The following is a 14,298-nucleotide window of genomic DNA, read 5'->3' as shown; positions in this document are numbered from 1 at the left end:
GAGGCGGAGCTTGCAGTGAGCCGAGATCGTGCCACTGTGCTCCAGCCTGGGCGACAGAGTGAGACTCCATCTCAAAAAACAAACAAACAAACAAACAAAAAAACTAATTACCAGTTTTTTTGTTTTTGTTTTTTTGGGACAGGGTCTTACTCTGTCGCCTAGGCTGAAGTGCAGTGATGCAGTCACAGCTCACTACAGCCTCAGCCTCCCTGGGCTCAAGTGATCCTCTTCCAGTTCAGCCTCCTGAGTAGCTGAAACTACAGGTGTGCACCACCATGCCAGGCTAATTTTTGTATTTTTTTGTAGAAACACCATGCCTAGCCGATTTTTGTATTTTTTGTAGAGACAGGGTTTGTCATGTTGCCCAGGCTGATCTCAAGCTCCTGGACTCAAATGATCCGCCTTGGCCTCCCAACGTGTTAGGATTACAGGCATGAGCCACCTTACCAGGCCTAATTACCAGTTTTAATTATAGACCTACGTGACTACGGTTTGAAGGAAAAAGACTTTATTTAGTCCTAGTGATTGGAATTGGAATTCTCAATTGAGCCAGAAGATTTCTTGAGTGGTTTTGTTTTCTGTGATAACTTGGTTTATATAAGTAATGTGGTCTTGGGTATTAGTGGTAAAGCAAGTCTTTGCCTTGTACAACAAAGATAATTTAGTGATTGATACATTCTGAATAATCTGGTGGTTATGACTTGACACATACAAAAAAATGTTAGTGGTTGCAGTCCATCTGTTGCTCTGTAAAAAGATTTTTGTTATTGTTTTGTGTTTGTTTTGAGATTAAGTCTCACTCTTATCGCCCAGGCTGGAATGCAGTGGCACGATCTGTGCTCACTGCAAACTCTGCCTCCTGGATTCAAGTAATTCTCCTGCCTCAGCCTCCTGAGTATCTGGGATTACAGGCATGCACCACCACACCTGGCTAATTTTTGTTTTGTTTTGTTTTTTCTTTTTTTTTGAGATAAAGTCTCACTATGTCACCCAGCCTGGAGTGCAGTGTCACCCAGCCTGGAGTGAGATCTCAGCTCACTGCAACCTCCGCCCCCCAGGTTCAAGAGCTTCTCCTGCCTCAGTCTCCCAAGTAACTGGGATTACAGTCATGTGCTACCATGCCCAGCTATGTTTTGTATTTTTAGTAGAGATGGGGTTTCACCATGTTGGCCAGGCTGGTCTTGAGCTCCTGACCTGAAGTGATTCGCCTGCCTTGGCCTCCCAAAATGCTGGGATTACAGGCATGAGCCACCGCGCCTGGCCTAATTTTTGTATATTTTATAGAGACGGGGTTTCGCTACGTTGGCCAGGCTGGTCTCATAGAACTCCTGACCTCAGGTGATCCACCCACCTCAGCATCCCAAAGTGCTAGGATTACGGGCATAAGCCACTGTGCCCGGCCAAAAGTTTTTTTTGAGTCAACTGTGGTTCATTTATTTCAGTGTAAGTGTATAATCCTCAAAGGAAATAATCCATTGAGATTTATTTATGAAGTTTAAGTCTATAAAACAATGTGGAGGCCGGGCGTGGTGGCTCATGCCTGTAATCCCAGCACATTGGGAGGCTGAGGTGGGCAGATCACTTGAGGTCAGGATTTCATGACCAGTCTGGCCAACGCGGCAAAACCCCATCTCTACTCAAAATACAAAAATTAGGCGGCATGCTGTGCGCACCTGTAATCCCAGCTGCTCAGGAGGCCGAGGCAGGAGAATCGCTTGAGCCCGGAAGGCAGAGGTTGCAGTGAGCCAAGATAATGCCACTGCACTCCAGCCTGGGTGACAGCATGAGACTCCATCTTAATAAATAAATAAATAGCCAAGTGTAGTGGCACATGGCTGTAGTCCCAGCTGCTTGGGAGGCTGAGACAGGAGAATTGCTTGAACCTGGCAGGCGGAGGTTGCAGTAAACCGAAATCGCACGACTGCATTCCAACCTGGGCAAGACAGAGTGAGACTCTGTCTTAAAAAAAAAAAAAAAAAAAAAGTGGAAAAATTCTGAAACAACCATGTAAGAATAAATGCATCCAAATGAGTGTTGTTCATCTCAGAAGAGTCACCATTGGAGGTGATGCACTTAGTTCAAACTTTGCTGCCTTTGAGCACAACATTTTAGTGAAATAATTTTTTGGAAGTGTTGTCAAAGTCTGAAATACATTCTTGTAGAATGTGGAAAATCTTCATACTTGAAATTTTTTGATAAGCAAGACAAAATGTCACGTTTAGTAATACTGTCTTTTTGTTTAAGATGAGGTTTTTCCGCTGGACATGGTGGCTCACACTTGTCCCAGCACTTTGGGAGGCCAAGGCAGGTGGATTACTTGAGCCCAGGAGCTTGAGACAAACCTAGGCAACATGATGAAACCCCATCACCTGTACAAAAAATTAGTAGAGTGTGGTGACGAGAGCCTGTAGTTTCAGCTGCTTGTGAGGCTGAGACCGGAGAATCACTTTAGCCTAGGAGGTCAAGACTGCACTCCAGCCTGGGTGACAGTGAGACCCTGTCTTAAAAAAAAGTTTTCTTATGTAACTTATAAACTAGCTCTTAGTGGTATTTGAAAGGAACAGCCCCAGAGTTGTTTTCAGTAATGATGGTATCATTGGAGTAAAAGTATAGCGATTCAACGTGACTACTTTGAAGAAATATACAGAAAATGAGGTGTATCATGTGTGACATTTATGTTTAAATTTAAAATTAGTTTATAGTCAACTCATAGTTAATATGTGAATATTTTTTACTAATTTCAAGTGATTCCTTGATCCTTTAAATAATTTTAATATGCTTTTTTGTTGTTTTTTGTTTTGAGACGGAGTCTTACTCTGTTGCCCAGCCTGGAGTGCAGTGGGGTGATCTCGGCTCCCTGCAACCTCCACCTCCTGGGTTCAAGTGATTCTCCTGCCTCAGCCTCCCGAGTAGCTGGAATTACAGGTGCTTGCCAACACGCCCGGCTAATTTTTGTATTTTTAGTAGAGACAGGGTTTTGCTCTGTTGGCCAGGCTGGTCTCCAAGTCCTAACTTCAGGTAATCTGCCCGTCTTGGCTCCCAAAGTGCTTACAGGCATGAGCCACCATGCCCAGCCTATTTTAATATGTTTTAAAGAGACTTTAGCTTTTACAACATGTCTCTAAGCTCATATTTAATGACCTGCAGCTTTTTTTGTAGAATTTAAAGTCAAGGCAGGAGACTCATAATACTTTATCCAAGTATATTTTGTTAAAGCAAAAAAAAAATGTCATGTGATCTTGTGGAAAAGCCATACCATGAGGAAATTTTAGCTCCTATAAATAGGTGAAACTATTTTTAAACAATTGTTTGCTTTCTTGGATTATTTGTCATTGGTATGAGAAAATACAGCTGAATATTTAATGTCTAAATAATATAACTCATAAATGGATGTGGTTGTATGCCAGTTACTCTTACACTACATAATATCTCAAATGTGATAATGGTCGCTGAGGCTTCGGATGGCAAATTAGGGCTTTCCCAGTGGTTATTGTGGTGTATGGCGTCCTTGTCTTCCCTTACTTATGTTTTGTTTTTCTTCTTTCTCAATGAAAAGCCATTAAGTCTTAGTTTATTTTCTGTTGAGGCGAGCATTTGACATTCATTTGAATTCCCTCAACCTTCCAGAAGCATTCAGTATGTTTCAACTGTGACTGTGGGCAACAAAATAATACAAAGTGAAAAACTGCGGTTCCTGGTGTGAGTATTTCATTAGGTTTATTGATCCTTGGCCTTACGGTATCCATGTGAAATGTTCAGACATCTAATATTTTACTGCTAAATAATTTTTTTCAGGGGATAAATAACCTTGTAAATTAATTATTTGAAGCATAACTGAAGATGTCAGATATATGAGAAATTATTTACTATTACTGTTTCAGTCATTTTCACTTCTAATCTTGTTAATTACCCAAGAATCTCTTGTACAAAGGATAGTAATCATTAAAATGATTATATAGCACCCATGAAGTCCTTTAATATACGTTTTAATCTATTCCTTAAAACACCTTCTGGAGTATATGTTCTTAACCATATTTTTTATCAGAGGACACATTTAATCACTTGCCCAAGGTAAAAACACACACGGTAGCTGATAAACTTTATGTCATGCTCTGCTGTTAAGCCACCAATATAGTTAGAATTATTTTGATCAGACAAGAGCGAAGCAGTTTTCCTGTTTTTAGTGAGTATGTATGTTTGTTTAATTTTTGTGTTTCATTCATAACTTTGTGTGTGTGTGTGTGTGTGTGTGTGTGTGTGTGTGTGACACAGGGTGTGGCTTTGTCACCCAGGCTAGAGTGCAGTAATGTGATCTCAGGTCACTGCAACATCCGCCTCCTGGGCTCAAGCCATCCTCCCACCTCAGCCTCCCAAGTAGCTGGGACTATAGGCACACGCCACCACACTTGGCTAATTTTTGTATTTTTTTGTAGAGATGGGGTTTGCCGGGCTCAGAGCTCAAGCAATCTGCCCACCTCGGCCTCCCAGTGTGCTGGGATTACAGGCATGAGCCACTGCTCCTGGGCTCATTAATAACTTTCCAGAATTTTGATTCGGAATCTCAGGTCAGGCTTTCTAGATAAGGATAAATGAGTGTGTTGAGCATGTGTCTCACCTGGCTCTTAAATATGTTTAACAAAGTTGGGGCTGTTGAACCAAACTGGCATTTCTTAAAAGTTGAGCTTCTTAAAGACCTCACTTTGCACCACAGTTTTCTAAGTGTGAAACGTACTAATCTGCTTAACACATTATTAACACCTTAACGTGACATTTGTTTCTACTTCTAACTTCCCTTGAGCAATTTTCTATATTGAATTGTTCCTGGGTATCAGAATTAACCTTTCTCTAGAATTGTTCCAAAGGTAACTCCACATTGCCTAGAACTAGTTTTTGTTTTGTTTTGTTTTTTGTTTTTTGTTTTTTTTTTTGGAGTGGGAGACAGAGTCTTGCTCTTGTCACCCAGGCTGGAGTGCAGTGGCGCGATCTTGGCTCACTGCAACCTCCGCCTCCCGGGTTCAAGCGATCTTCCTACCTCAGTCTCCTGAGTAGCTAGTATTATAGGTGCCTGCCCAGCTAATTTTTATATTTTTAGTAGCGATAGGGTTTCACCATTTTGGCCAGGCTGGTCTTGAACTCCTGACCTCAAGTGATCCACCCACCTTGGCCTCCCAAATTATTCAGGTTACAGGTGTGAGCCATGGTGCCTGGCCCAGAACAAGTTTCTTACATGACTAGTAGTAGCCTAGCCAAATCCTCCCTTATTCTTAACTTTTCTTTGATCTTTCTTTTCTCAGGACTTTGAAGATGTAACTTTGAAGTAAATGAAAGAAACTTAGACTCTAGAATAAGACTGGCAGGTTTGACTTGGTCTGTCCTAAGTAGGTCATTGTTAGCCCGCTAGTCACATCTTTGATCTATGTTAATTCATTCTTTTATTTATAAATTCAGATAAGATGGTCAAAAACACAAACTTCTAGGGGCAAGTGAATGTCTAAGCTGAAATCAAAAGGATGAGTAGGGTTCGAGAGGGCAAGAAGAGGGAGAGAGGACATGCAGCATCTCTGAAAGCCTGGTGGCATGAAGCATGGTGATTGAGGGACAGAGGATATTTTGTTTGAACTATAAAATGTTAGCTGGAAAATTTTAAGATGATATTCTAAAGGGAAGCAAGGCCCTGATCACGCAGTAAACCATATTAAGAGTTTAGATTTTATTATGAGATATGAGAAATTATTGAAAGAGAAGGGTTGGTACACAGTTAATCTTGTGTCTTCATATTTCTCTTGTTTTCTTACTCAGTCTAGATGCCCTAGACAAACATTTCAGTAGTTCCTTTCTTAGATCTCTTGGCTATTTCAAGGACAAGGCAGGTAATAAAATATGCTTGGTCTACAGTGTTAGCATTTTGGCATGTTTCTTTTTGTTACTTTTTAATACATGGTTCTGTGACCTATAATTTTTTCTTATTTTTCTAATATTTGCGTTTTCCACATTTCACACTTTAAAAAACTCTTCATAAATATTTTTATTGGCCACATATTCTGGTCAGTGGGTCATTGTTTACTTAATTTCCTAATGGTGGATATTTATTGTTGTTTCAGTTTTTCTTGTTAGAAAGAATGCTGTGATTTACCTTTAGGCAAAAGTTTAAATACCTTAACTGTAGACAAAAGTTAAAATATCTTACTTTTTAAAAAATTTCATTGCCAAATTGCTTTCCCAAAGAATTGTGCCAATATGTGAACATGGCCATTTCATTCTACCTTCCCCATCGTTGGTTTTTTTTTTTAATTGCTTGCTATTTTAATAGTGAAAAATGACATCACATTTTTATTGCATTTCTCAGTTATGTGGTTGGCCATATTCCCATATATTAATCATAATATTTTGTATCTTGTAAACGTTCTTTTTATGTACTTTGCCCATTTATTCATTGAGAATTTTAAGATTTTTTTCTCATCCGTTTTATGAGCTCCTGATTAACAACCTCCTTTATACCACCTTATTTGAATATTTTTATCAGGCTGATTGTTTCAGCATAATGGGGATTTTGTATAGACCAATCTATTGACAATTTCTTTGTGATTTTTTTTTTCTAATTAAATAGCCTTCCACCTGAAGACTTACAAATATTTTTAAATTCTTCTGCTGGTTTTATGACTTCCTTGTTCATGTTTTCTTTCACTTTCTCAGTGTATCACATGAAGCGAATGTTAAACTGAACTTTTTTCCAATTTCTTCATCTCATTTATTGAGTCTTTCCTTTCCCCTTTGGTTTCTGATTTTTCTTTCCACAGCTAACAATGTTTGAGAATTTATTATGTGCTAGGCACTGTTCTAAACACTTTATCTGTATTATCTCATTTTCTTCTCACAACAACCCTGTAAGGAAATAGAGGCACAGAAACCTAATTTGCTGAAGTGACACAGCTAGTAAGTAAAGCTTTGTCACATATTCAGTTCTTCTGTGTACCTGTGCTCTCATTGTGCTGTTGTTTCTATGTTGTGGTTATCTTTCTATTTTTATGCCACTATCATTCTGTCCTAATTATTATGGCTGATATATGTTTCTGTCTCAAGAAAAGCTAATACCAGCCGGGCACGGTGGCTCACGCCTGTAATCCCAGCACTTTGGGAGGCCAAGGCAAGCAGATCACCTGAGGTCAGGAGTTCAAGACCAGCTTGGCCAACATGGTGAAACCCGATCTCTACTAAAAATACAAAAATTAGCTGGGCATGGTGGCACATACCTGTAGTCTTAACTACTCAGGAGGCTGAAGCAGAAGAATCGCTTGAACCCAGGAGGTGGAGGATGCAGTGAGCCAAGATCGCACCACTGCATTCTAGCCCGAGTGACAGAGCAAGACTCTGTATGAAAAAATAAAATAAATAGGTTAATATAACTGTAGTATTTACTTCTTTTTCTATTCTTGCTTGTTTATGTTTCTAAGTGAACTTAAGGTTCCAAAATGTTTCTCATTGGAATATTTTTCAGAATTGCCATAATCTGTAAACTATACTGGAAATAATTGCAACTTCATAGTATCCCACCAAAGTCCTCTGTACCTTAGTGTTTGCTATGTTCCAGGTGCTGACTAAATATTTGTTGAGTGAAAGAATGAATGAATGAATGGAGAGACCTTAGTTTGTCATCTGCATCAAGTCTTAGTTTATACTTCTCATTAATATTTTTCAGATTTTCCCCATTTGATCCTGCGTATTTCATGTTAATGTTACTTGACATTGTATATTTTTTCCCATAATTTTCTAATTATTTGTTGCCAATATCTGTTATTTCTGTTTTTTTGTTTTGGAATTTCCCAAATATTGTTAAAAAGATTGGCAATAGTGGGCATCCTTGTTTCGATTGTGATTTTAATAGAAATATAAGTTACTCTTCACCAGCAAGATGTTGGGTGGTAGTGTGTAATACATTCTTTTATCTAATTCTTAAAATATATTTTATAAGGAATAATTTTATGAAAGATTTTAGGTTAACTCTTGACTGACATTTTTGGTATTAAAGGAATTTGCTGTTGTTTGATAGCATCATTATGGAAGATATTGAATAGCACATATTTGTGATCTTTTAAGTTAGCTGTAGAAGCCATCTTCTCATGTGGTAAGTGAATGTCTTTCTGACTTTCTTCTGGGACCCTATTTCACTGATATCTAAACCTGGTTTCTAGCAGGGAAGAGACTAAAGCAAGCACATCCTTTCATTCCCTTGCTCTCAGTGTGTAGAGCTGAAATGTTTCCATATATGGGAATTTCTCATAGCATTGGGTTTGGACATAGAGATGTGATAATAATCCTTACAACAACAACAACATTACTGCATCTAGGAATGTGGGTGGGCCAAGACACTGTGAAGGGTTTATGTGAATTATGTCATTTAATCTTCAGAAAGAAAACACTGTTAAATTCTGCCAGCCCGTTTTATAGATGAGGAAACTGTGAGTTAGAGCAGTGAAATAACTTGTCTATGGTCATACAGCTGAGAAGTGGCAGAGGCAAGTTGCTTGTAAAGTAGAGCCAAGCCTTACGGATGGATGGGTGAAGATAGATATAGATATATGTGTGTATAGGTATGTGTATATCTGTACACATATGCATACATATTTGATGTGCTTGAGAGATGCTGAGGACTAATGCATTTTGAAATTTTTCTGGAGCCAGTAATATAGTAGTACTTAGTGGCAAATAATGAGCCTTTTTACATTAATAATAAGAATATAATTTCTTTGGAAGGAAATACTATCTAATTATAGTTTCCCTCAGTATATCTGGGGGATTGGTTAGCAGACCCCTGTGTATACCAAAATTTGCACATATTCAAATCCCAAAATCAGCCCTGTGGAATGTGCTTCCTTATGGAACCTATTTATACAGTATGTGGGTTTCACATCCCACAAATACTGTGCTTTCAATCTGTGTTTGGTTGAAAAAAATCTATGTATAAGTGTGCCCATGCCATTCAAACCCATGTTGTTAAAGGGTCAACTTTACTTTAAGGCTGGATAATACTTCTGTCTAAGGACTTAGAGTCTGAGTAGTTGATGTATATTGTACTTGTAAGTCTACCAAGTTTGACTCTGCATTTTGCAGACATGTCTGTAGGATTGAAATAATCCATAGGTGCTCTTAATGCAGTAGTCCATAATTTGACTTTCTTACTACTTTTCCACCTAAAAATTCTAAGACAGCATTGAATTTTTGGTATCCTCAGAGGAAAAGACGGTTACCTCTAAGATACCTACTTTCTGGGCGGGCGCAATGGCTCATGCCTGTAATCCTAGCACTTTGGGAGGCCGAAGCAGGCGAATCACCTGAGGTCAGGAGTTTGAGACCAGCCTGGCCAACATGGTGAAGCCCCGTCACTACTGAAAATACAAAAATTAGTCGGGCATGGTGGCAGGCGCCTGTGATCCCAGCTACTTGGGAGGCTGAGGTGGGAGAATTGCTTGAACCCGGGAGGGGGAGGTTGCAGTCAGCCGAGATTGCGCCATTGCACTCCAGCCTGGGGGATAAGAGCGAGACTTCATCTCAAAAAAAAAAAAAAAAAAAGAAAACTACTTTCTGTGAAAGTCGGTGTATATGTTTTTTAAATAAGACACAAGTATGTGGTAGAGTAGGGATTATCTAAGCAATTAGTCCTTATCATGGATGGTGAAGGTACTAATCAGTGTTTGGGAGGGAGTGGAGATAGCTTCCGCATATAGAGAGGTAATGCATTTTAAAATCATTTAGGGAACTTTTTCAAATAATCCTGTTTCTTCATGGTGAGATTTCCTGACACAGTGAGCCAATCAGGTTTGCTAAGGCAGAAAATGTTCAAGAGCCACTGTACTAGACAGCATGAAAGAAGACTGTTTTGTTGAAGCTTAATGGTAATTTTTCCATAATCCTGGTCCTTAAAAAGCAAAAAAAAGAATACATTAGAATGTTGTTACTTTTCTCTCTCTCAATAGAAATCAGATAGCCTCAGCAAAGGAGGCTATCTGAATTTTTAAAACTTTTTACAAAGGAACATAAAAATTCCTTTCTGTATTTTTTCCCACCTCTAGAAATGCTTGAAATGAGATTCTGCTTTATGTCTCACAAATTAAATACCACATTTGTGTCTCACCCATCTCAGTTATGCTATCTTGCATTTTAATCAATCCTGTTTCAGGACTTCTTTTGCTGCCTTGTGGCTGTTTCTTATGTTTGTCACTAATTCATAAGGTGGCTAACTTTTATATTTGTAGAGAATTTCTCAGTGATTTTCGTCTAGTTGGAGTTCCAGTATGGTTTGATTTGGAGTGTCAAGATCTGTCTCATGCCTAGCCTTAGTCCTCAGTCTGTTTTACTGGGTTCCCCACCTGGTTGTAGTACCAAATGCCCTTTTCCCTTTCCCTTTCCCTCTCTCCTTCCTCACTTCCTCAGTACTGCCCAAGTTTGTCAGACCCAATGATTTTATTCTTAAGCTAATCTTATTTTTAATTTAGGTAAGTCACATTCTGATTTCTGATTTGCAAAACATAAATTTTCTTCTCCTTCATATAGTAGGATTTTAGTTTTGTAAATATTTAAATTTTCCATTAATGGCGTGTTAAATCTACACTAAAACTGCTTCTTTACGTGTTTTTAAATTTTTTCATTATGTTTTTAACACTTTTCTTACATGCAAAAAACAAAACCGTTAAACTTTTCTTATTAAAATGCAAAGCCTAGTGTCTTCTAGCTTTTTGAAGAGCTTTTGTCCATTATGTAATCTGTAAAGTAGCCAAGAGTTCCTCAGAAGCAGGACATCATTTAGATTTAAAACAATTATGGCTTGTCTGTAAAATAATGTTGTAGCATAACCATTCATGGGATGGCAGCTACGATTTTACTTCAGTGACAAAATCCTTGGATACTACCACCATTTTATTTACCTTGAAGATTTTACCAAGGTACCCTAGAACAAAAATGGTGAGGTCATTTTGATTCTGCTAAAGTTGGTATGACTGGAAAAGCCAAATGACACAGTTATGAGCATAGACCTTTTATTTTCCAGATGTTTGACAGTGTAAACATACATAAAATACATATTAAAGTTTAGATGCTTTATATTTTGTGCAATAAATTGAAGCCTTAAAAAGAAAACGTTTCATTTTTTTATAAAAGAAACTCATTAGTTTACTTAATTAAGACAGTGAAATAGCAGCAAGTACCAAGACATTGTGCATTTCTTTTATTTAAGACAAGTTACTTCATTTACATCAGAGTCAGAAATGTTAAGACTGGCTTTCTTGAATACTTAATATAGCTCGAATCACTGGTTAGATATGGACATATTTTCCCAACTGTACATCAGGGAGGAGTGCTTTCATTAGTTTCAGAAAATGCAGACCCTCAGACAGCCAGCATGACCACAACATTGAGCATTAAGAGAAATGAAGCATTTACTTTCCAAGCATTTGCCACAGAAGGTAATGGAGTCTTTACATTTGTGGTTGTCTCTTCCCTCCATAAGTTAAGGGTTGTGCTTTGTTGAGGCATTTCAGAGAAATTATTTGGCATGCCACTAGTGATACTTAGGGTCATGGGTGTTGGGGATGATTTTGTTGAGCTAGTGAGGCTTGTGTTTGTAACCATTCCATCTTGGAGATGAATAGTTAGAGTTGCAGCTGCTGCTTCATGTGAATTGATAGTCTCTGTGGATGTATCTTCTGGATAGGGCACAAAAGCCTTATCAGTGCTAGTAAAGGTGCTGTCTTTGCTTAGAGTGGCACCAAACGTTGTTTCCTTTATTCGATATTGTTTGGGTATTTTGGTCACTTTGGGTTGAGTTACCACACTCAGAGAGTTAATGGTGTCCACTGTCTGCATCCCACTTACAGTGAATAAGCTTGAGGTAAATCCAGAAGGTGTGGGATATATGTTATGTTCCTTTAAAGATGATATTTGGGTAGAACATGGAGTCCCTATCACATGGGCTTTTGTTTCCATTGTCCACTTCAGTAAGTAAGTAATGTTTTGTTTGTGGTTACATGACCACCTGTTATTGTAAAGGGTTATCTCTTGCAACTGAAAGAGTTGGTCAAAAGATTGGTCTGGAATGAATGTGAACTTATTGTTGTGCAGGTAAAGATGTGTGAGATTTGTCAGGTTTATTAATGTACCTGGAAGAATTTGTGTCAAAGAATTATTAGACAGGTCCACGATATGTAGTTTGGAGGGCATGTTGGTTGGAACTGTCCAAAGTTTGTTACTGCTGAGGTTGAGAACCTCGAGACTTCTTAGTGTATTTTTAATGAGGACAACCTTTTCCAGCATGTTCTTAGAAACATCCAGATATTTAAGATTCCACTGATAAGCAGTATCAGATTTGTCAAGAAGTTTAATGTTGTTGTTAGCAGCAGACATGTTCCACAGAGATCGAGGTAACTGAGCAGGCAGGCTTTCAAGCCTGTTGTTTGAAATGTCCAGGGTCCTCAGATTGGTATATTGGGTTAACTGGTTATGCAGATCAGTAAAGTGGTTATAAGACAGGTTTAAATGTATAATATTCTCTTGCAGTCCAGATGGTAATGTAGTCAAGTTTCTGCCTGAACAGTCCACATGCCTGTGCCTCTCTGTGCATATACATCGGAGAGGACAAATGCATAAAATACCAGGTGTGAGAAACAGAAGGATGAACAGGCAGAGAGACATTTTCAATATCTGATATTCCATCAAAGCCTAGAAACAAACAGATACACCCTTCTTTTAATATGCAAATACAGTTTAGGCATCTGCATGGGTCAGTTAGCATTAGGCAAAATTTTCAATAAACCTCGTTGTTGTTGAGTCCTTTTATAATTGTTCCAGTGATTAAACTAACAAAGCTCCCCTTCATTTATAGTCCAAATGCTTAATCCTTCAATTGGGCTATGTGGTAGAGAGAGACTCTCTCCCTACTCTCTCCTGCATTTTCTCCTTTATTTTCTCTCTCCCTCCCCCCTTTTCTAACCATATTCTTTATTTATCTTTCTAGAGCCTTAATATGATAAAATAGCATTCTTTGCAAATAAATAGTTGCAGTTGTAAGCTATTACTATTTTTGATGTTATGCTTTCTTACTCAGATGAGAAAAAATGGCTGTCGTGTCTTTTTTTTTTTAATCTCTGCAGTAACGTAATTCAATGTGTGTGTATAGGGTAGATTTTATTTAGATATTAAAGCAGTTCTTCGAAATTTTATCTTTATGTTTTTAGGATAAATATATCTTTGTAAAAAGCACTTGAAAAATCCAGACCAACACTGTACCTATAAACCTCACATTTTATAAAGTGATTTTTTTCTGTATATTTCAGTGCCCATTTTAAAGGAAAACAATATGTATATTTACAAAGTGACTGAATGTATAAAAAATATCCCTTGACTGACACTGCAGCAAATTTCTGGTGCATGCACTTGCTATTGAATATATATTTAATCCTAACGTCGACTTTTTCTTAGAAGAAAAAGGAAAAAGATTCCAAAGTCAGCCTTTTACTGATTTAAATAACATCTTACCGTGGTGTCGTCTTCAACATCAGCATCTCATTTTCTCCGGGAAACTTAAAGCTTAAAGGTCGTCTTGTTCTGTAGAGTCGGAACTGTTTCTGGCTGTGGGCTGTGCTTGCCTGCTCAGCTGCATTGTGTTGCTGTGAGCTGAAGCTCTGCAACCACCTGATCAGTACCACATAGGAGGACTGCAGAGCTGTCGCTGGTGCTGACTCAAATTTATGGCAAGAGGTGCACACGCAACAAAATGGACAATTTTTAAAAAAATTTACGGCATCAATCGTACTTATATATCTGATTTGCTATAGGATGGGATACCTTATGCATGAGAGTTGGCCCTTACTCCTTTCTATGTATTTGTCTGAGATTGGGTTCCGTATTTTAACATTTGCCTCATTAAGAATCTGTGATTTTTTAAAATACGTCTACACTTCATCCTTTTTACATGTTGAAAATAAATTTGACCTTCCTCATGAATAGTTTTCTATGATATTAGTCCCACTATTTTTAATTCCTGCCTTTTTATATTCCTTTCTAAAATGGTATAATTTTCATGTCACTTTTTTAATATTATAAAAAATCTGTTTTATGATTTTTATGTCTTCCCCCAACATGGTGATTATTATATTTAATCAGCTTTTCAAATTTATCAACCACTTATATGTTCCGTCTTCCCTTTTAGGATGTATAGAAGTACTGAAATATGATGATTTTTTCTTTATCTTTCTGATACAATGGATCATTTGACCAAGGCTACACACAAGCCAGGATACATTTGGAAAT

The 14,298-nt window shown here is 38.0% G+C and overlaps 2 protein-coding genes across 6 annotated transcripts in view; one reads left to right on the top strand and one right to left on the bottom strand.

Annotated features, from left to right (window-relative positions):
* The window catches only part of NF1 (neurofibromin 1), a 284,759-nt gene that overhangs the window by 193,558 nt on the left and 76,903 nt on the right, over positions 1 to 14,298 (top strand). The window lies entirely within an intron of this gene.
* Positions 11,014 to 14,141, bottom strand: OMG (oligodendrocyte myelin glycoprotein). Its single transcript, XM_003280202.4, has 2 exons — positions 13,525 to 14,141; positions 11,014 to 12,708 (listed from the first exon to the last, which is right to left on the bottom strand). Exon 2 carries the CDS (start codon positions 12,700 to 12,702, stop codon positions 11,380 to 11,382), a length of 1,323 nt encoding a protein of 440 aa, XP_003280250.1. The 5' UTR covers positions 12,703 to 12,708; positions 13,525 to 14,141; the 3' UTR covers positions 11,014 to 11,379.

This window comes from Nomascus leucogenys, chromosome 19 (assembly GCF_006542625.1).
Source record: "Nomascus leucogenys isolate Asia chromosome 19, Asia_NLE_v1, whole genome shotgun sequence".
NCBI lineage: Eukaryota > Metazoa > Chordata > Mammalia > Primates > Hylobatidae > Nomascus > Nomascus leucogenys.
The sequence above is the reverse complement of the archived record's forward strand: the minus strand, read 5'-3'. Positions and strand labels throughout refer to the sequence as shown.

Excerpts from the sequence above, each read along its gene's own strand:
- OMG (XM_003280202.4), bottom strand. The coding sequence starts at position 12,702 with ATGGAATATCAGATATTGAAAATGTCTCTCTGCCTGTTCATCCTTCTG.